Below are 23833 nucleotides of genomic sequence, written 5' to 3' on the forward strand. Positions count from 1 at the left end.
CGCTGTGTACACAAGAAAACAGCTGTCAAGAGGTCAGTGCATTATATAAATGTTGATTCTCATTAAATTGGAAGATCAAGAGTGGGTCCATTATTCAGGAAATTGAAGATTCACAGAAATTGTCCAAAGGTGGCCAGATTTTCTGTGATTGGGAAAATGTATAAACACGAATTGCATGTGCTGTTTCATACTTCTTGATTGAACAAAGGTTAAACCACCATTCAGCAAAGTGAAGCTTAGAGTGTAAGACAATTAGATGTGAAGCTATTGCTAGTATAATGTTGAACAATTTTCAGGGAACATAAGGTCAGAGCAAGATGAGCATAGAATAAGCATGCTGTAACTTGTATGGGTGTTTTTTTTCACCGGGATAACAGAGTATTCTGTCCCATACTGCATTCCAGAAAATTCTAACAGAACGTTGGAATAAAAGATTCTGTAAGTCGCCATGTTTCTGAGAGCAGGGCCAGATAGTAGAAGAGATATTATGTGTGAAAGGGAGCTTAGGGGCCCTTTTATAATGCGGCGATAAGCCCAATGCGGGTTTACCGCGTGCTAGAAAAGAAGTACCGCTGGGCAGTTTTCACCCTCCAGTGCACCATGTTATCTGGCGATACAAAAATTTTTATTTTTGTAGCTCCAATGTGTACCGAGCTGTAATCAGGCACAGTTATCGCTGGGTTAGTGCAGAAACCCTTACTGCCACCTCAATAGCATAAGTTCCCACATGCCATCTTTTTCTTTTGATGTAGGCAGAAGAAAAAAATTTTAATGCTCCCAGGTTTCAACCTAATTCATGTTTTTAATGCGTGATATAAATATCATAAATAAGCAAATAAATAAATAGAAACTCTAATGTTGAGCAATGTTGAGCAGTTGATTCTCATAAACATGATATCTGTTTTAGTGGCTTCTTACCAGGAGAAAAAAATTTCTGCATGAATATAACACATGCTAAGATGTCCCTATAACTAGAACCTCCAAATGACACACGGATTACGATTTATAATAAATTACTACTCTACCAATGAAAGTTATTCGTTTATTATACCTCCTCTGTGGACATCCATATGCTGCACAAACTGGCAGGTTTGAAAATATAAGTGAGATTAAATAAAAATGCCACCAACAATAAAGAATAACAACATGGATGATGCAGCTCATAGGTTTGCTTGGTTTTATTTTTTTGTTTGTTTTTTTTTGCGTGTTCGGCCATGATGGCTGCACGGGAAAGGGGAAACAGAGACTGACCTAATTGGTTTCAATGTTTTGATGTCACTTCGTCTCCTGTTTTTCTAACCTCCTTGGCTTCCCCCAAGGAAGTATGATTGAGAACATAGCTAGAGTCATAATTTGTTATAAATCGTAATCAGTGTGTCATTTGGAGGGGACACCCTAGCATGTGTTCGTGCAGAGGATTTGTTTTGTCCTGGTAAAGGGCCACTAAAACAGACATCATGTTATGATAATAAGGCACTCAACTTTCAGAGTTTCTATTTATTTATTTATTTGTGGCAGTTATATCCCACATTAAACATGAATTAGGTTGAAATCTGGAGGCATGTAAAAAAAATTATTTTCCTGTGTCTAGATCAGAAGAGAGAGATGGTTTGTGGGAACTTGCGCCTTTTGTTTTGTAGAATGCAGTGGTATGTTATAAAAATGCACTTAATATTTTTTATTACTACTATTTAAAAAAAGATATTTAATAATGAGGGCAGAGCTACCTTTATGCAGAAGTCCAAAGTCAGTCTATATGTACCAACATTTTCCAGTTCTGTGATATTTATTTCTTCTTCAAGTCAGTTTTCAACAACATTTTCTCAGTTATTACCCAAATGCGAATACAATTATAATGTTAATTAATACATTTTGGATATTACTGAATTCTATTGTTCTGTCTCACTGTATTTCCAGTTTTGGCACAGTATAAGTCACCACAATGACAAAATATAAGAAAACTTGTGGTCTGCTTTAGGCGCTTATTGCCCATTTAGTTATGTTTGGTATATTATTTTTTTATTTTACATTCACATATTAAACATAAATGTATAAGCAATATAGAAATTATCCTTCAGTTTTGTCCACAAAATATTTAGATCCAGATACCAGGCAAAGCAGTGAAGAAAAAGAAAACAGATACATCAGTGGAACAGTAGAGAGCTGCGAAATACTCACAGCCGATATACAGCATAATTAACTAGTGGATGTAGTCAATGGGAACCCTAAACCCTTCTTTTGAATTAATAAATTCCAACAATTTCTTTGGGTCAAAAAAAAAAAACATAATCAAATTGAGAGACACTAAACATCTACAAGGAAATTTTAACTCAAACAATCCACCTAGGTTGAGAATTCTTGGTTTTAAAGCCAAGAATTCTCTCCTCCTTTTTTGTGTGTCCCTTGCTAAATCAGGAAAAATCTGAATTTTTGATCCCAAAAAAAGAGCATTTATATGGCGGAAATAGAAACGGAAAATATTATTTTTGTCCGTCTCTAAGGCGAAAGTCACTACGAGAATGGTCCGTTCCGTCACAACTTCTAAAGACCTTTCCAGAAATTCTGTCAAATTTAAGTCAGATTGAGGTTGTTCATTTGAAGATCACTTATACACAAAAAGTAGCACATGTGAAATTATCTTGTTGGGCAGGCTGGATGGACTGTGCAGGTCTTTTTCTGCCGTCATCTACTATGTTACCATGTTACATATAAAATGTCAGTGTGCACACCTCTCCTTCTTTTCACCTTTTTTTTGTGTGTGTGTGTGTGTGTTTGGTAGGTGTTGTTAAATATGTTAAAGGTGGCTGGTTATTTCGTTTTCAGGGTGGTCTAGAGGGGGGGGGCTGTAGGGGATGTTTCACTCGTACAATACTAAGGGATATTTCTGTTCTAGATAAGTTTAAGGTTCTGTACGAGGGACTGGGTTATGGGGGTGGGGCCGGGGGGGGGGGTGATGTGTTAAAACTTTTGATGATGAGCTCCTTATTTGGCTATTATACCGGTGTTATTTCTAACTTGATGTATGCTGAGCCTGTTGGCTGTATTGTTTGTGATGTCATCAATAAAAATTTGTTGAAACTTAGACGGAAGCACTTACACTAGTTCTATGGCTGGTATAAATGCTCATGCCTAACAGCTGTCAGGCGTGTACCAGATAGTATGGTATAACCTGCACACATAAGTACTAGACATGCCCCTGACTCGCCCATGCCTCTCTTACAGTTACGCAGTATGGATTTTGCATGTTGTAGAATATTGACTAAGGGCAGTTATGCGCATAACTGTATATTAGCACCAATTATAGCCAATTATTGGTTGTTAGTGCCAGTTGACTAATTTACCAATTAAGATATGCACACAACTTTGCATGATAAGCTTCAAATTTTGTGCACAAGTTGAGAATTAGCAGGCAGATGAATAAGTATTTTGTGACTGTAGGGCAGACTGGATGAACCATTCAGGTCTCTATCTGCTGTCACTTACTATGTTACTTTCTCTGATTGTTTAAAATTTGCTACCAATTTGTTACCCAGTCTTAGTACTGTTTGAAAAGGTAAACGTCTGTTCCCTATTTCCCAGTTCCACCCTAGTCATGATTTTATAAACATTTGTTATATCCACTCTGTCATCTCTAAGCTGAAGAGCTCAGCATGTTTAGCCTTTCATCATAACATTTTTTTGCACCACAATAAAAGTACTAATTATGCCTGTTATCATGAAATGATTCTGTAGATCTTCCCTTACCTAATCTTCAAACATTAAGCACTGTACCTGTTATCATGAAATGATTATGTCACAACCACACTCTGTAAGCCACATTGAGCCTGCAAATAGGTGGGAAAATGTGGGATACAAATGCAATAAATAATAATAATATTTACTTTTATAGGTTTATGCTTGGGGTGATAATGATCATGGACAACAAGGGAATGGAACTACTACCGTCAACAGGAAACCGACACTAGTTCAGGGATTGGAAGGTCAGAAAATCACCCGAGTTGCCTGCGGATCATCCCATAGTGTTGCCTGGACAGTTGTGGATGTAGCAACACCATCTGTTCATGAACCTGTCCTTTTCCAAACTGCAAGGGATCCTTTAGGGGCGTCATATCTGGGTATTGTATTACTATGCTCTCTTACTTTGTGTTTTTGTTTTAATATGGTTCCTTGTTTTACTTCAGTGCATAGAAATAAAGGTCATGGAAACAGGTTGCAGGTGCTACCTGTTCAAGTCTTGTCAGGCAAATTTAAAGAATATGACCATTGAAGTAACTTGTTGGAAAAATCATTTTAATTCCTATTTATAGTAATATTCAAATATAAGCAGTTTAGACTTTTTATACAGATTAAAATTATTAGTTTGGTCTCTTTTCTAGAGATACGTTTCAAAATATTTTAGAGCCACATTCAATATATTAGGGAAATTATTAAGAAAATCTGTTAGTGAAACATTGCAGAGAAGAAATAATGAAAATATTAGTACAGTTTAAACTACATAAAGCAGTGTGACCAACTGGGAAGCACCTCATATTGCTGAGGGAATTCAAGAAAATGCTGACTTTATCACTCACACAAATCTGTTCCTCTTAGCTTTGTGGAGGTTCCTAGAGACTGGGGGGAAAAATATGCTAACTCTGTTTTTGAGTTAAATTATAGAAACATTGCTGATGAAAATGTAATGTCTTACAGGACTATAGTGTAAAGGAATATATGCAATACCAAAAGGTACCAAAAGAAAACTGCAGGTTCGAAGCAATGTAAGAGTAGGCGTGACAAATATAAAGTAACTAGTAAAAAAGGCCCGTTTCAAAACGCAATGAAATGGGCGCTAGCAAGGCCCCCCTCCGTCCCGAGTTGCAAACCCCGTCGCTGGAAATTGAACCTTCACGGCCCTCCCACCGAGTTTTGGACTCCCTCCAATTGCAGCCCCCTCCCTTCGTGTTGCTGCCTGCCCCACCCTGAGGCGCGACCCTGTGGGTGCCACCTTTGGCTCTGGAAGGCGTGGCCCGAAGCCCCTGCGTACCTGTGCTGAGCGGGGTGAAGTTTTCAGGGCTGCGGGGCGTTCCTTGTTGACGGAGCGTCTGTTGACGTGTCTCTGCGTGCGTCTGATGTCAGACGCACGCACAGAGACGACAGATGCTCCTTCGTCAAGCCAGGCCCCGCAGGCGAGAGGAGAAGTTTGTCAGTGTTAGCAGAGGTTGGGGAAGGGTTCGGGGGAGGGGGGGTGTGCAGAGGGTTGCGGCAGGGGGGGGGTCCAGGGGGCAGTGACGTGGAGGGGACGTGTTGGGATCACAGAGAGGGGGGAGTGTGAGTGTGTAAGTGCCAGGCCTTGAAGTGGGAGGGATGGAGGGAGTGAGATGTGGGTGGGTGGGGGCTGGGTTGTTGATGTCCGTCTGTGTTGCGCCCTCAACGTCATGACGTTTGACGCGAGGGCGGGGAACACAGACATGGTGAGTTTCATGGCTTCACCACCATGAACTAACGAACCCTTGAGGGAGTGTGCAGATGGCCTCATCCGGTTTTGTCTTCAGAACATTGAGGTAGTGTTTTATGTACAGATGGGGCGTGGCTGAGGGCGGGTCTATGAGTGAGGGTGAGTGGTCCTGATAGCTTAGCCTACGAAGACTACAGGAGTTCAGTGCTTCAGTGCCTTGGAGTGAGCTTCAGAACGTTCGAGGTTGGATTTATTTATATAGATTCTGTAAATTGATATGAAGGATAGGGAACATATATTTTATTTATTTTATTAGGATTATTTAGTGCCTTTTTAAAGGAATTCACTCAAGGCGGTTTACAACAAGAATAAGTCAAACATAACCAATAGACAATTACAGTAGTAAAAATATTCAACAATAGTATGCTACATTACAAGTCAACACAATATGTAATAAAACATTTTCATATAGTGCCTAGAGTATCAGCAAAGATGGAATATATAGATAGATAAGATAGGGTAACAGGAGTAAGAAAATAAGGGGATTGATTTTAATAAAGTTGTGAATGTGGTCAGAAAGGTGCTTGAACATTATCTTAGCTAGGGTAGGAGGGAGCATGTCCTACTACAGTATGTGCAGCCAGTGTCATTTACTTCTATTAAAGGCCTGGTTGAGGAGCTAAGCTTTCACCTGCTTCCTGAAATAGAGATAGTGAAGCCTTTCAGGGAGTGCATTCCAGAGTGTTGGGAGTACTCCAGAGAAGGCTTACTTGTGGGTATTACATCGTGTGATGTCCTTTGGAGAAGGTGTGGTTAGGATACACCTAGGGAGAACCTTGGTGATCTTGGACGTGTGTAGAGGGAAGTCCTGTTCTACAAGTAGTCTGGGCCATAAAAGTTTTAAATTTGGCCATATATTGTACTAGTAGCCAGTGAAGGTTTTGCAAAAATGGTGTGATGTGGTCATATCACTTATAGCCTTCTACTAGTCTAGCTGCAGCATTCTGAATCAATTGGAGCTGGTGCAGACCCTTTGTAGTCAGATCCAGTTGCTTTATAGCCATCCAGTCTTGATATTATCATGGCATGCACAACTGAAACAAGGCTTGCCTTCTCAATATAAGGAGACAGGCAGTGTAGTTGTCACAAGTGGTAGAAGCTGCTGTTGAAGGTTCTTGGCTTTGGGGGATCAGAGTAAGTGTTGAATCAATCAGTATTCCAAAGTTTCTGACTTGTGATTTGAGGGGAAGTTCATTTCTCCCAAAAGAGATTTTGATGTCTGGTATGTGCCCACTTGTGTTAGGGACCCATAGAAGCTCAGTTTTACTTGGGTTCATCCAGAACATACCAGGTCAAAGCCACACAGGCTTTTTCCGCTCCTTGGAAAGCCTCATGTGGGGTTTCCCAAGGCTCACCTGTTTCCCCAACGCTATTCAATATTATGCTGTTTCCTCTTGCAAACGCACTAGCTCATCTAGGCTTAAATCTATTTATCTATGCAGACGATATAACTATCTACATCCCCTTCCATTCCTCATTAACTGAAATCTCAGAGTTGATAGAAGCGAGTTTTTCCATCATGGATCTTTGGGCTAAGGTATTTCAGTTTAAGTTAAACAAAGATAAAACTCAATGTCTTGTCCTCTCGTCGCTCCATACCAAATTCTCATCAAACACCCTTGTCATCAAAGACCAGACACTTCCTATCTCAAAGAGCCTTAGACTTCTTGGTGTTGAGCTGGACCCTCATCTGCAACTAGACCTGCACGTGCGAGCGGTCACCAAGAGGATGTTCTATGCAATGTGGAGGCTGCGGCGTATTAGGTTCTGTCTTACCAGAGAGCTCTTCCGCACTCATTCACTGGCTAGTTCTGTCTCACCTAGACTATTGTAGTGGGATATATGCGGGCTGCCAGGAGCACTTACTGAGAAAGTTCCAGACTGCCCTGAACACTGCTGCGAGACTCATCTTGGGAAAATCGCGCTTGGTTCCTGCGCAGCCTCTGCGTCTCAATCTACATTGGCTACCAGTAAAAGAGAGAATCGCTTTCAAGATCTGCACACTAACACTTAAAATAATTTACGGATTAGCTCCGGAATATATGATTCCTCTAATAGATTTACCACCGCGAAATGCCATAAAAACAGCTCGCTCCATCTCCAATTACATTACCCAACTTGTAGAGGTGTCAAATACAAGCTTCTTTTTGCCTCGTCTTTCCACTACTCTAGCCCGAAGAATTGGAATGCTCTACCTTTGTTCTTAAAGTCGCAAGCTGATCACAATCTCTTCAAGAAGCTGCTCAAAACATTCCTATTCGAAAAAACTTATTCCATCAGTAACTCTGCTGTTTAGTCCTTATTATTGTGGTTGTCGTTACCTCAGTTTTCGTCAGTAGCATCCATGTATTGTATGTTTCTTCACTTATAATTCATGTAAGCCACATTGTGCCTGCATTTGTGGGAAAATGTGGGGTAGAAATGAACCTTAAATAAATAAATAAACAGACAAAACAATTAAGGGTAAGGGAATACAGACAGAACAATTAAGAGTAAAGGAATAAAGAGGTGAGGATAAAGGACAGGGCCAAGTGAGTTAGGAGTCAAAAGCAGTGGTAAAGAGGTGGGTTTTGAGTTTGGACTTGAAAACGGCTAAAGATGGGGCAAGACCTACAGGCTCAGGAAGTCTATTCCAGGCGTGAGGTGCAGCAAGACAAAAGGAACGGAGTCTTGAATTAGCAGTAGAGGAGAAAGGGACAGATAGGAGAGATTTATCTACAGAATGGAGTACTCGAGGGGGGACATAGGGAAAGGCAAGAATGGAAAGGTACTGGGGAGCGGCAGAGTGAATGCACTTATAGGTTAATAGGAGAAGTTTGAATTGAATACGGAAACGGATAGGGAGCCAGTGAAATGACTTAAGGAGAGGGCTAATGTGGGCATAGCGACTTTGGTGGAAGATGAGTCGCGCAGCAGAGTTTTGGATTGATTGAAGAGGGGAGAGATGGCTAAGAGGGAGGCCGGTGAAAAGTAGGTTACAATAATCAAGATGAGAGGTGATAAGAGTGTGGATAAGGGTTCTGGTAGAGTGCTCAGAGATGAAGGGACGGATTTTGCTAATGTTGTAGAGAAAGAATCGACAGGTTTTGGCAATCTGCTGAATGTGATCAGAGAAGGAGAGAGAGGAGTCAAAGATGTCCCCAAAGTTATGAGCAGATGAGACAAGGAAAATGAGAGTGCGATCCACCGAAATAGAGAAAGGGGGGAGAGGGGAGGTAGGTTTAGGGGGAAAGATGAGAAGCTCTGTTTTGGCCATGTTGAGCTTCAGATGACATCGAGACATCCATGCAGCGATGTCAGACAGGCAGGCTGAAACCTTGGTGTGGATGCCGGTTGAGACGTTGGGGATAGAGAGGTAGATCTGGGAGTCATCAGTGTAGAGATGGTACTGAAAGCCATGGGAAGAAATCAGAGAGCCAAAGGAAGAAGTGTAGATGGAAAACAGGAGAGGACCGAAAACAGAGCCTTGAGGTACACCGATTGGTAGTGGGATAGAAGTGGAAGAGGATCCACCAGAGTGTACACTAAGGTGCGACTCGAGAGGTAGGAGGAGAATCAGGAAAGAACAGAGCCCTGGAATCCAAATGAAGACAGCGTATCAAGGAGTAGGCTGTGATCCACAATATCAAAAGCGGTGGATAGGTCGAGAAGGATGAGGATAGAATAGAGACCTTTGGATTTGGCCAAAAGCAGGTCGTTGGAAACTTATGTAAGTGTAGTTTCGGTTGAATGAAGAGGGCGAAAGCCAGATTGGAGTGGGTCAAGAACAGCATGAGATGAGAGAAAGTCAAGGCAGCGGCGGTGAACGGCGCGTTCAAGTAACTTGGAAAAGAAGGGGAGGAGGGAGATGGGTCGATAGTTGGAAGGACAGGTAGGGTCAAGTGAAGCCTTCTTAAGGAGCGGTGTGACCACAGACCACAGCATGTTTAAAGGCATCAGGAACGGTCGCGGTCAAAAGAGAGAGATTGAGGATATGACAGATAAAAGGAGTGAGAGATAGTGTTAAGAAGGTGGGTAGGAATGGGATCAGAGGAACAGGTAGTTCGTTTTGAGGAGGAGAGAAGATGTGATGTTTCTTCATCAGTGACCTCAGGAAAGGAGGAAAAGGACGGAAGGGTTGAGGAAATAGAGGAACGGACAAGGGGAGGGAGAGGTGGGGGTGGCTTGGATGAGAATATGAGGTTTATTTTCTGAACCTTATCATGGAAGAACTCAGCTAGGGTCTGAGGAGATAGTGAGGGGGGAGTTGGAGATGGAGGCACCTTGAGGAGAGAATTCAGTGTGGCGAAGAGTGTGGCGTAGAGAAGTTGAGGGTTAGAGCTTAAAGAATTAGTGAGTTGGATGTAATAGTCCTGGTTGGCAAGCAGAAGAGCAGATTGAAAGGAGGTCAGCATGAACTTGAAGTGTATGAAGTCAGCAAGGGCACGAGATTTCAGCCAGAAGCGTTCGGCGGAGCGGGCTCAGGAACGTAGGTAGCGGATTTTAGAGGTTAGCCATGGATGGGGTTTGGTACGTCTTATAGGACTGGGCATGAGAGGTGCAAGAGTGTCTAAAGCAGAGGATTGGATAGAATTGTAGGAAGCGACAGCTTCATTGACAGATTTGGATGGTGTAGTGGTGGAGAAGAGGTTTGAGACATTGAAGGATAGGGTAGTAAGGTCAATGGCCTGGAGATTCCTAGATAAATTGGTTAAGATTGGACGGGAACGGGCAGGAGGAAGTTTAAGTGTGAAGGTTATTAGATGATGGTCAGAGAGGGGAAGATCTGAGGCAAAGTAATTGGAGGGAGAGCAGTTAAAGGAGAAGATAAGATGAAGACAGTGACCATTTTGGTGAGTAGGGGAAGTAGAACATATTTGGAGATTGAAGGAGGATGTTAAGGCGAGGAACTGGGAGACGTAAGAGTTGGAGGGATCATTAGTATGAATGTTGAAGTCGCCAGGGATGAGGGAGGAGGAAGAAGGATCATGAAAGAAGGAAAGCCAAGTGTCAAAGTCACTGAGGAAGGATGAGAGGGACTTATCAGGGGGATGAGAAATAACTGCTATTCGAAGAGGCAAAGGAGTGAATAGGTGGACAGAGTGGACTTCAAAGGAAGAAAAGCAGAGAGATGAGGTGGCAGAAGAGATTGGAATTTGGAAGAAGATGAGAGTAATAGTCCAGTACCACCACTGCGGCCAGTAGGGCTAGGAGTATGGGAGAAGAGATAACCACCATGACAGAGGGCTGCAACTGAAATCATCAGGACAGAGCCAAATTTCTGTTATGGCAAGCAGATGGAGGCTGCGAGAGATAAAAAGGTCATGGATATAAGAAAGTTTGTTGCAGATGGAGCGGGCATTCCATAGAGAGCACGAGTGGGGGAGGAGAGGAATAGAGATGAAATTGGAAAGGTCACGGTGTGACCTGCACATTTAGGATGAGAGTTGGTGATGGGGACCAGGATTGGGATTGATGTCACCAGCGGAAAGGAGAAGAAGGAGTAAGAGAGTTCGGAGGAGAGTAGGAGAGGAGTGGGGATGAAGGCGAGATGGACTCAGATAGAAAGGGGAAGGTACAATGGAAGGGATGAAATGTTGAAGGTAGAAAGCAAGGAGGGAGGAAGAGGACAAGAGAGATGGTGAGGTAATGAAATCAACGAAAGGGAATTGTATAATTGTAGTGCATAGTGGCTTCGGGTGGAGGAATAGATTGGTGCGTAGGAGTAGATTGGGAAGGGACAATACTAGGAGGAGAATGTGAAAACTGCAGGTTCGAAGCAATGTAAGAGTAGGCGTAACAAATATAAAGTAACTAGTAAAAAAGGCCCGTTTCAAAACGCAATGAAATGGGCGCTAGCAAGGCCCCCCTCCGTCCCGAGTTGCAAACCCCGTCGCTGGAAATTGAACCTTCACGGCCCTCCCACCGAGTTTTGGACTCCCTCCTGCCTCCGATTGCAGCCCCCTCCCTCCGCGTTGCTGCCTGCCCCCCCCCCCCATAGGTAGTAGTGACCCAAGCAGTCCAAGGCGCTAGGCAACAGTCACGAATAAAGGTGAGGCAGTGGGCTGGAGCTGAGGCTGAGGCTGGAACAGAGAAGCAGAGGTTGCAGGACTGGAGTTCAAGCTGCAGGCTGGAGCAGAGGATGCAGGCAGGAGCAGATGATGGAGGCTGGAACGGAGGGTGCAGGCTGGAACGGAGGGTGCAGGCTGGAGCATATGGTGAAGGGTGAAACAGAGGGTGCAGGCTGGAACAGTGGAGTAGAGATGCAGGCTGGAGCACAGAAACTCTCTTTGTGAAAGTGGCTGGTAAATTAGGATGAAGTCTTGGTTCACTCATGATGTCGTTCTTAGATGTCACTTCAACCCATCTGTGGGATTAGAGGTGGCTATGGTAGATGAACAGTTGAACAGCGTCACGGCCAGGCTAGGTGATCGGGGCTCAGGTCAGTCTCCGCGGTCTGTACAGAGTCTTCGGTTCGGTTACCAGCAGGGTCGAGGTGGTTCGCAACCGAATTTTCAGGCTGATCCCGTCTGGTCCGTTAAAGGTCAAAGAGCTAGTAACACCTACGACCATTATTCGGCGGCCATCTTGCACCTCATCAAAGAGAGGATCTAAAAGTACACAAATCCAAACAGCAAAACAAAGCACCAAAGGGCCTCCAAGGTTGAAACAATGGTACAATCTTTAATAAGAGCGACCCAACATGGACTTTGTTTCGGCGCAACCTGCGCCTGCCTTAGAGGTCAAAAGTCAATGTCCTAAAGAGGAACGAATATTTCAAAATGTCCTTTGTGAATGTTCTACTATTGACCTTCACAGCTGATTCCAATGAACCGCCAAACGAAAAACAATGCAGGTGCACAGACATGGCTTTGGCATTGAATATCCGGGAATAAAGCCAGCAGTGGTCAGCAAAACACTGACTGCCGCCAGCTTAATGTCGGGCCCAATATGTCTGTTAGAAAGGAGTTATGTTGCTGATACTGAGATGAAAACAGAATCAGATTTTATTTTGTATGGTGAATTCTGTGGGGAAATGCTCTAGTTCATCTCTGCACTCATTGTTGCATGAAGAAGGCTCCTGTGTGTGGATGCAGAATAAATGCCTACATTTAACACTGTTAACAATCTTAGGAAGATTTTTGCCAATAATGAAAGGGTAAGAGATCTTTTAGATCCAGCTGTTTAAATCTTTTTAGATTTTGAGCTCTTTGAGGATTTTCCTTCCATTTTTTGAATATATGAGATCTGTTATTTTTCATTGAGTGAATTTGTATCTGTGATTTTATGGTAATGTTGGTTAATCCATGCCCGCTTGCCTATTATGGAAGATATCTTTGAAGATACCCAAAAATGGAACAGAGAACAGTTATTTTGTTGTTATTTTTGTATCAAAACTGAACATCTCTAATAAAAATTTTGAACTAAAAAATGAAATAGAAAGACATGCCAAGGCTCTAGTTTCAGCAATCTATCTTTTATTTTTCTAGGTGTGGCGTCTGATGCAGACTATTCTGCTACTAGCAACAAGATCAACAGTGCAAACAGTTCCATGCCTAATCGTCCTTCTCTGGCCAAAATTCTCCTTTCACTGGATGGAAACGTGGCCAAACAGCAAGCATTAACTTATGTACTGACAGCTCTGCAAATCCTGTATGCCAGGTAGGACTGCCAGGCAATGCCATTTTACCATTTCACAAGCAGCTGTATTAAGGAGTTTTGCCATGATATTTTCTCCTAATCATATTGATTGTATGCATATTCTGCTGTCTGCTTATTTAACTTGATATGAATTTTATTTTCCAATGAAAAACTGAAATTAACTCCTTTATATAATGTTTCTGAAATGTAGTTATCTATTGTCCTGTAACCTCAATTCATGCCCTCTGGTTTATCACTTCCCTGTGTCTGAAAAAGATTTGTATTTTTATTTATTTAAAATTTTATATATCACATAATCCCAATGTTCTCAGCGGTTTACAATTGAAACATACATAAAATCAACAAAAATAACTATATACAAACACAAAAACAATCTGAGATTTAGGATTCAGATTGTTTTTGTGTTTGTATATAGCTATTTTTGTTGATTTTATGTATGTTTCAATTGTAAACCGCTGAGAACATTGGGATTATGTGGTATATAAAATTTTAAATAAATAAAAATACAAATCCCATACGGTAAAATCCCCAATATCAATCAGCTAAACTAGCATCTGCACCATAAACTATAGTAAAAAGATGCATTTTCAATTCTCATTTAAACTTTGCAACCTCTTGAATCTTTCTAAGCCTCAAAGGTAGATCATTCCACATCCCTGGACAAACTATGTAAAAATAGTTTTTCTGTAGTCATTTAACTTTATCACCCTGAATGATGGTACTTATTCCTGTTGTGCTGGTCTCAGGTTTCTTGCCAGTTGGTATAACTGCAATTTCGTTTCCAATGTATTTCAGACCTCTTTCCCTCAAAGCTTTTTAAGTACCAGCAATAGGATTTGAAACTTAATCTTTCCTTCAAGTGTAGCCAATGTAGTGACTTCAAGACCGGTGTAATGTGTTCATACCTCCCAATACCCCACAGAACTCTGGCTACTGCATTTTGAGTTACTTGCAAGGCATGCAACTGAGATTTAGTAATACCCAGAAGCAGGCCATTGCAGTAATCAAAGCACAGAGTTATAAAACTTTGCATAACCATTCTGAAGTTCAAGTACTCTCTTCGAATGTCTAACAAAGCACAACTTAAAAAATACATCCTGTACAATTTTCTGTATATGGGTTTTCATACTTAAATTATAATCTGGCATAACTCCTAGATTCTGTAAAGTATAGTCAATTGATATCTCAGTCCCTGCATGCAAAAATAATTTAGGAGTATCGTCAGACACAACATTGGCCAATAACAAGATCTTTGTTTTGTTGACATTTAGCTTTAAACAGTTTGTCTTCATCCATTCAGTAACAACTGAAAAAGCATACTTAATCAAGCAATCACTGCGGGAAATGAGGTATCAATCAGCAAAAGAAATTGTATATTGACTGCATAAAGACAAAAACTCAAATTCAAACCCCTCAATACTCGACACAATGGCAATAAGAAAATGTTAAAGAGAATTGCAGACAGACATGATCCTTGAGGTACCCCTGTCTTGATCGTATATAATCCTGACTGTATCTTATGCCATACTACACAAGACTGTCATTCAGCCAAAAAAGAGGCAAACCAACTTAACACCTTCCCTGTAATACCAATGGAGAATAGCCTGTTCAATAATATTTTATGATTGATTGTATCAAAGGCTGCAGAAATATGAAGTGTTACCAGAAGAAAGCATTTTCCAGCATCAAATCTAATCTCATCAAAAAGTGTTAACAACAACGTTTCCGTATCATGATTTGTACGGAAACCAAATTGGTTTATATCCAACATTACATTTGTCTCTAAAAATTCCAACAGCTGGGTATATCACATTTTCTCCATTATTTTAGCTAGAAAAGGCAATGAGGAAATAGGCTAGTAATTATCCACAGCTTCCCTACCCCCTTTTCCATCTTTCAAAATCGGCCTCAAAACAGTTATTTTCAAATCTACTGGTATACAACTTTCAGCAAAATATTTAATATCTGAGCATAAACTGGTGCCACCTGCTCCTTCATTTGTTTCACCAAAATCATCCGACAGACATCTAGTGTACTGTAACTATTTTTCACCTGATTTATCACCTTTTAAATCGTATCTGTTGTTACCACCAAAAAATCAGACCACATATCCTTCTTTTTCAGTACACTGTTCTATGGGCTCACTCACAGTTCGATCAACCTTAGTTTTAAATGCATTTTCAAAATCCATACAAGATAGGACATCAGGTACTTTCTTTATCGTTTATGAGACATAGACCATAGAAGTCCGCCTGGGCCTGTCCTTATGTTCCAACTATTGGAGTTGCTGTCGAAACCTTCTCCAGCCCATCCTAAACCAGATTGCCATATTCGGGACATAAACCGTACGAGTCTGCCCAGCACCAGCCCTAGTTCATCACAGCCGGAGTCACTATCTAAGCATCACTCAACACATCTACACACATGAAGCCATTTAAGTTTAGTTTTGCTTGTTATACCATCTGTTTTCTAATTAGAGATCCTCTGTGTTCATCCCATGCCATTTTGAATTTGTTCACCATTTATGTCTCTACCACCTCTCCCGGAGGGAACTCCAGTCTTCGACCATCCTCTCTTTGAAAAAGAATTTCCTGGCATTACTCCTAAGTCTACCACCCCACAACCTCAGTTCATGCCCTCTAGTTTTACCATTTCTCTGGAAAAGAATTGTTTCTATAGTAATACCTTTCAAGTATTTTAACGTCTGTATTATATGTCCCCTGTCCCTCCTTTGCTCTAGGGTATTTAGGTCTTCAGTCGCTTCTCTTATATCTTTTTACACAATCGCCATACCATTTTTGTTGCCTTTCTCTGGACCACTTCGTCTTTTTATATCCTTAGCAAGATACAGCCTCCAAAACTGAACATAGTACTCCAGGTGGGGCCTCACCAATGACTTGTCCAGGGGCATCACCACCACCTTTCTTTCTGCTCTTTATGCCTCTCTCAGTCTAGCATCCTTCTGACTAAGGCCACTGCCTTGTCAGACTGGTGTTTTTTTTTTTAATTCTAAGATCCTTGGAAACCATTATTCCAAGGTCCCTCTCCCTGTCTATGCATATTTATTTAGTTATACTTGATATACTGCCTATCGCCAGTGTCATCTGGGCACTTTACAAAAAAAACTCAGTAGAGCATTAGAACAAAAAAAAGAATTAGAAAATGAGTGTAAACAGGGAAGAAAAAAAATTTGAGTCTAAAGGAACAGAAAAATAAGAAGGAAAATGAAAGAAACAGGGAAAGAAAGATCAGGGAAGGGAAAGCTCCTAGGACATAGGGCTCCCTTGGATTTCTACTTCCCACCTGCATCACTTTGCACTTCTTTGCATTCAATTTTAACTGCCAAACATTGGACCATTCCTTTAACTTTTGTAGATCCTTTTTCATGTTTTCCACTCCCTCCGAGGTGTCCACAAATCTTGGTATCATCCGCAAGAAGGCAGACTTCATCTTTTAACCTTTCAGCAATGTCATTCACATATCTATTGAACAGAATCGAACCCAGCACTGATCCTTGAAACAGTCTGCTACTCATCTTTCCATCCTCATAGTAAATTCCATTGACCACCATCCTCTTGGCATCTGTCAACCACTTTCTAAATCACTTCACCATTTTGGGTCCAAACTTCAGCCTATCAAGTTCATTCAAGAGCCTCCTATGAGGAACCATGTCAAAGGTTTTGCTGAAATCCAATTAAATTATATCTAGCACACGTCCTCGATCCAGTTCTCTGGTTGCCCAGTCAAAGAATTCAATCAAATTCGTTTGACAGGATTTACCTTTGGTAAAACCATGTTGCTTTGGATCGTGTAACCCATTAAATTCTAGGAAATTCACTATCCTTTCCTTCAGCAATGCTTCCATTACTTTTCCAATAACCAAAGTGAAGCTTACCAGCCTGTGATATTTCTGCTTGTTCTCTGTCGCCACTTTTATGAAGAGGAACCACGTCTGCTCTTCCAGTACCATGGAACTTGTCCCGTTTCCAAGGATTTATGAAACAAGAGGACCCGCCAGAATCTGTCTGAGCTTCCTTACTATCCTGGGATAGATCCTGTCCGGTGCCATGGCTTTGTGTACCTGTAATTTTTCCGCTTCATAAACAAGTAGGCCTTCCTATTATTCAATGTGGGTGACATCATCCCAACAGAGCCCAGTGAGGATGCAGATGAGCTCACATTGTAGAACTTTCTAACAGCATCCTACCACACATACACTGGTGCCTTCTCACCCAATGAGGGAATATCTCCTGTACCTTTCTGAGTCTGTTTTGAAAACCAACACTGTCAGGGTCCATCTCAGTACAATTGACATTTATCATTGTGGAGGAGGTGAGTCCATGTCTTTACAGCCTTTAGTTGTTCGCTTCCTGAGAGGTTTGTTGCTGAGAAAGCACCCTACCAAACCTCCCGATGTGTCATGGGATCTCAATGGTGTCCTCACCCAGCTGATGAAAGCACCCTTTGAGCCTCTGGATACCTGCCATCTGAAGTTTTTGACCTGGAAAGTAGTGTATCTGATGGTGGTCACTGCAGCTCTCAGGGTCAGTGAGTTCCAGGCCCTAGTAGCTCATCCACCGTATATTAATTTCCATCACATCAGAGTATTCCTCTACACGCACCCTAAGTTCTTTTCTAAGGTAGTATTGGAGTTCCATCTGCATACCTTAGACTGCAAGCCCATAGACAGACCCACCCAGCATTTCATTTCTTTTGACCTCAGTAGGTTGGGGGTGTCCATCGGCAAATGCACACTTTCAAATTGGATAGCAGATGTCATCTCCTTTACTTATACCCAGGCTGACCTGACTCTTGAGGGTCATGTCACAGCTCACAATGTCAGAGCCATGGCTGCGTCGGTAGCCCACTTGAGATCAGCCTCGATAGAAGAGATTTGCAAGGCTTCAACGTGGTCTTCTGTCAACACATTCACTTCCCACTGCTGTTTGGATCAGGACACCTGGCACGATAGTCGGTTCGGACAGACAGTTCTGCAAAATTTGTTAAGTGTCTAGAATCCAACTCCACCCTCCTAGGCCCTATTTTATTCTGTTACTTCCACAGCTAGTATGTATAGAGTTTTAGGTTGATTCAAGTTTTGGCCTCGACATTTTGAGACACAGTTATCCTAGCTTTCTTGTGTTTGGTGAGCTTGGTAGCTAGGGATTCCCACTTGTGAGAATAGTCAGCCTGCTTGTCCTCGGAGAAACCAACGATGCTCACCTGTAGCTGGTGTTCTCTCCTCAGAGAACACCAGCTACAGGTGAGCATCGTTGGTTTCTCAGACAGCAGGCCTCAGACAGCAGGAATCCTCAGACTATTCTCACATACCCTCCCACCTCCCCTAGGATTTGCATTTAGTTTGGGTTTTTTGCATTGTTACTTGACTGGAGGACCTGGCAAGATCCCAAAATGTTACAATACATTTTATGCTGTTTATCCTAGAAATAAGCAGTGAATTTTCCCCAAGTCCATCTTTGACTCGGAGTCAGCATTTTGGTTTTCGGCATCCCTGATCCAGCTGTTTTTTTCATATCATAGCGAGCTTCTTTATATTTAATACCAGTACATTCAACATATATTCATCACACTTCACAGAAAAAGTGTGTTGTGTAGCCCCTGAAGCAGCCCTGTTGGGCGAAACACGGCCTGTGTCGGGCTGTTTGTGTATATACATATTGTGCAATTTGTTTTTCCATTAATAAATCATTTTTTGCTTGTTAAACGATCTGCTCTGTTCGTGTTCCATCTTGGAGTTTGCAGACCGTCTGCCTTTGTGCTTTTATGGACTTTTAGGAAATTATCCAAACCTTTTTTAAACCCTTTCTTATTGAGTGAAGAAATATTTTCTTCAATTCATTTTAAATTTACTACTTAGTAGCTTCTTTGTGTGCCCCTATCATATCTCCCCTCAGCCGCCTTTTCTCCAGGCTGAAGAGTCCTAGCTGCTTTAGCCTTTCCTCATAGGGAAGTCATCCCATCGCCTCTATCATTTTCATCACCCTTCTCTGTACCTTTTCTAATTCCACTATATCTTTATTGAGATGCGGTGACCAGAATTGCACACAATATTCGAGTTGCAGGCACAACATGGAACAATACAAAGGCATTATAATGTCCTCATTTTTGTTTACCATTCCTTTCCTATTAATACCTAACTTTCTATTTGCATTCTTAGCTTCCGCCACAGAACACTGAGTAGAGGGTTTCAACATATCATCAACAATGACACCTAGATTCCTTTCCTGGTTGGTGACTCCTAATTTGGAACCTTGCAAAATGTAACTATAGTTTGGGTTCCTCTTTCCCAAATGCATCACGTTGCACTTGCTCACATTAAACGTCATCTGCCATTTGGATGCCCAGTCTCGTAAGGTCATCTTGTAATTTTTCACAATCCTCTTATGATTTAACAACTTTGAATAACCTTATGTCATCAATAAATTTAATTATCTTATTAGTTACACCTCTAGATCATTTATAAATATGTTAAAAAGCAGCGGTCCCACCACAGACCCCAATCTACCCTTCTCTATTGAGAATACTGACCATTTAATCTTACTCTCTGTTTTCTATCTTTTAACCAGTTTTTAGTCCACAGTTGAACACTACCTCCTATTTCATGACTCTCCAGTTTCCTTTGGTCTTTCATGAGGTTCCTTGTCAAATGCCTTTTGAAAATCCAGATACACAATATCAACCAGTACGCCTTTATCCAAATGTTTATTCACCCCTTCAAGATGAAGTAGATTGGTGAGGCAAGGTTTCCCTTCACCATGTTGTCTTTGTCTCATTAATCCATGCTTTTGAATATGCTCTATAATTTTGTTCTTATCAGTTTGTCAGACTATCTGATCTGTAATCTTCAAGTTCACCTCTGGAACCTTTTAAAAAAATTGTCATTACATTGGCCACCCTCCAAACTTCCGGTACCATCATTGATTTTAAAGATAAATTACATATTACTAACAATAGTTGTGCAATTTAATTTTTCAATTCTATCCGTACTCTAGGATGAATACCATCCGGTTCAGGCAGTTTGGTACTCGTCAATTTTTGCCTTTACATCTTCCAGGTTTACAGAGATTTCATTCTGTTTCTCCAACTCATCAACTTTGAATACCATTTCTGGCATTGGTATCTCTCCCAAATCTTCCTCGGTGAAGACCAAAGCAGAGTTCATTTAATCTCTCCACTATGGCTTTATCTTCCCTGAATACCCCTTTTACTCTTCGGTCATCTAGCATTTCAATTGTTTCTTTTTGTTGGTTTCTTGCTTCTAGTGTACCTTAAAAAGATTTTACTATGTTTTTTTTGCCTCCAACGCAGTCTTTTTTTCAAAGTCTCTCTTTGCCTTCATTATCAGTGCTTTGCACTTGACTTGCCGTTTCTTATCCTGTTTCTTATTATTTTCAGTCGGATCCTTCTTCCATTTTCTGAAAGATTTACTTTTAGCTTGAATAGCTTCCGTCACCTCACTTTTTAACCATGCCAACTGTCATTTGGCCTTCTTTCTTCCATTTTAAATACATTGAATATAACTGGCCTGAGCTTCCAGGGTGGTATTTTTGAACAGCATCCACGCCTGATGTAAATTTTTGAACTTTGCAGCTTCTCCTCTAAGTCTTCTTTCACCAGTCTTCTCATTTTTTGTAGTCTTCTTTTTGAAAGTTAAACACTAACATATTGGATCTCCTGTGTGTACTTACTCCACAGCTAATATCAAATCTGATCATATTATGATCGCTGTCATCAAACTGTCCCAGCACCATTACCCTCGTGCACCAGATCATTCACTCCAATAAGGACTAAGTCTAGAATTTTTCCTCCTCTTGTTGGATCCTTTTCCAGCTGCTCCACAAAGCAGTCCTTGATTTCGTCAAGGAGTTTTACTTCCCTAGCATGCCCTGATGTTACATTTGTCCAGTCAATAAAAGGGTAATTGAAATCACCCATTGCTATTATTATTGAGTTGCCCAGTTTGTTAACCTCCCTAATTTCTGATAACATTTCTACATCTGTCTGGTCATCCTGGCCAGGTGCACGGTAATATACGCCTATCACTGTCCTTTTCCCCTTTACACATGGAATTTCACTCCATAGTGATTCCAAGATGTGTTTTGTATCCTGCAGAATTTTTAGTCTATTTGATTCAATCCATCCTTAACATACAATACTACCACTCTACCAATTCGATCCACCCGATCACTACAATATAATTTGTACCCTGGTATGACATTGTCCCACTGGTTATCCTCCTTCCACCAAGTATCAGAGATGTCTGGTATATCTAATTTTTCATTTAGTGCAATATATTCTAACTCTTATTTCTTAGGCTTCTGGCATTCACATATAAACATTTATACTATGTTTTTACATATTGCTCAGCAATTGATAGTGATAATTTGCAATCTTGAAAATGCTTTTTATTTAAAGACACCTGCTCTACTATGGTCTCTATTGCAACCTCACTATCGGGATACCCTATCTTCCCTGTTTTGGTGATACCTTTGTAAGATACCTTGTTCTGAACTATGCACTTTTGAATGACTGTCGACCTTACCCCAGTTTCTCCCTTTTAAATGCCAGTGCCAGCAGCCTGGTCACACCCTGATTAAGGTAAGCCGATCATTCCGGAATAGGTTCCCCCTGGTATTCTTTTCTGTGTTCCTCATCTAGAGATTTTTCTGTATTTCATGAGCACCAACTCTGTCTTTATTTTCTCAGCCACTTATATGGGGAACCATAGCGGGTTCCTTTTATTTTTTTTGCTTTGATTTACTCTTCTCAAAAGTTCAGTAGCCATTTTAAAGTTCCTTTCAGCCTGCACCACTGTCTTTACACTTCTCGTATGTCCTCCTATCCCATCAGCTATTTCTTCAGGTACACACCCATTTTATTAAAGTCAGCATGTTTGAAATCTAGGACTTCAAGTTTTTAGTGGCTGGCCTCCTCTTTAGCCATTATATCAAACCAAACTGTTTAATCACTACTACCCAGGTAGGCACCCACTCAGAGATTAGACACACATTCCCCATTTGTGAGCATCAGATCCAGTGTCGCTCCTTCCCTCGTGGGTTCCGCCACCATTTGTCAGAGCAGAGCACATTGAAAGGCATCCATGATCTCTCTAGTTCTTTCCAATTCCACAGTGGGACTTTCCAGTCCTCATTCGGCAGGTTGAATTCTCCCAGTAGCAGTACTTCTCCTTTCTTTCCCAACTTTTGGACATCTACAACCAGATCTTTATCAAGCTACTTCAATTGTGTTAAAGGTCTGTAGACAACACCCATATGGATAGAGGTTCTGTCTTCTCTTTTCAAGGTGATCCATATTGCTTCTTCCTTTCCCCAACCCCCTGCATTGTAGTTGCTTTGATATTGTTTCTCACATATAAAGCTACTCATCCACCTTTTTGACCATCCTTCCTAAATAGTTTATATCCGAATATGTTTGTGTGCCATTCATGGGAGTCATTGAACCATGTCTCCATAATAGCAACACGCAGAAGATAACCACAAAAGTGGAGGAACGTGGAACACTATGGAGGTAGGTACTGCAAGGGCAGAATAGTGTAGTCAACAGGACACTTCCAAAAAGGATCACATGGATGAAGATTTTAAAAACACATTTATTTCATAAAAGTACTCATAGGACTTAACACAGCACTGTGTTTCAGCTACGATGCCTGCATCAGGAGTCAAAAAAAGAACATATAACAACGTAAAACCTTAACAGAGTGTAAAATACAACAAAACATTTAAAATAAATTAAAGAATACATAATTACAGAAAAATGTGTAGAACAGTAGACGGATAAATGGGGTCCACACAATGATAAAGGTAAAATATATTATACAAAAATTTATTTTATAATAAATAGAAAGGTGTTTTGAGAAGTCAGGTTTTGGGGAAGAGGAGGGGGCTCAAAAAAGAAGTAAAGGGAACGTTTTTCCTTCAAGAAGAACAGACTACAAATCCTAGACTTCTCGAGGTAGGGTGGGTCGCCCCCTTGTGGGAAGGGATCAGTTGAGGTTCAAAGGGAAGTCAGAGAACTACAGACCCCAGAAGCCCTTAGAGCGGAACAGAGAACAGGAAGGGCAGAACTACAACTCCCAGCAGTCCTCAGAGGAAGGGGAAGATTGGGAAATAGGGTCCAATCAAGTAGAGGAGGAGCACCTGGGAGATGAGCCAGGGGAGGAGTTGATGGACTAGGATAAGGCTGTGCAGGGAGCTGAGTGAGAGGAAGACCAGCTGGAGGAGGAGGAAGAAGGGCTAATGGAAGTCTCGGCTGTTGCTCAGGTACAGCCGAAAGGATTAATAAGTGATAAGAACTGTTACAGCTGCTGTACTAATTTTGGTAGGCTGTTGTGGGGAGTTGAACACAGCCAAATTGACCCGTGGGGTGGTTGTCAGGAGGCTATTGACTGACAAGTGAGGGAGGAGGGTCTCTTTTCCTTAACACAATGTGAGGAGAAATGAGGAGTTTGGACTGTGTTTTTGAGAGGCAGAGAGAGGGAGAGGAAGCACTGACTGAACTGTTGTTGGAGTACATTAAAACCCTGCTCCCTCGGGAGAAAGGGGTGAGAAGAGGGACAAAAAGTTATTAGGATTGGCTGTTTGAACTGCAAAGCTACAGTTGTGGGGGACTGGTACTGCATTTCACCAGGGGGGAAGGGAACGGACTGAGTGGGTGGGG

General features: G+C 41.4%; 1 protein-coding gene across 1 annotated transcript in view; it reads left to right on the forward strand.

Annotated features, from left to right (window-relative positions):
• Positions 1-23833, forward strand: part of HERC2 (HECT and RLD domain containing E3 ubiquitin protein ligase 2) — a 921269-nt gene that overhangs the window by 524225 nt on the left and 373211 nt on the right. Inside the window, 2 exon segments of the mRNA XM_030201308.1 lie at positions 3890-4115; positions 12964-13135. Of these exon segments, the coding sequence (XP_030057168.1) occupies positions 3890-4115; positions 12964-13135 (398 nt within the window).

The sequence above is a fragment of the Microcaecilia unicolor genome, chromosome 4 (assembly GCF_901765095.1).
Source record: "Microcaecilia unicolor chromosome 4, aMicUni1.1, whole genome shotgun sequence".
Lineage (NCBI taxonomy): Eukaryota > Metazoa > Chordata > Amphibia > Gymnophiona > Siphonopidae > Microcaecilia > Microcaecilia unicolor.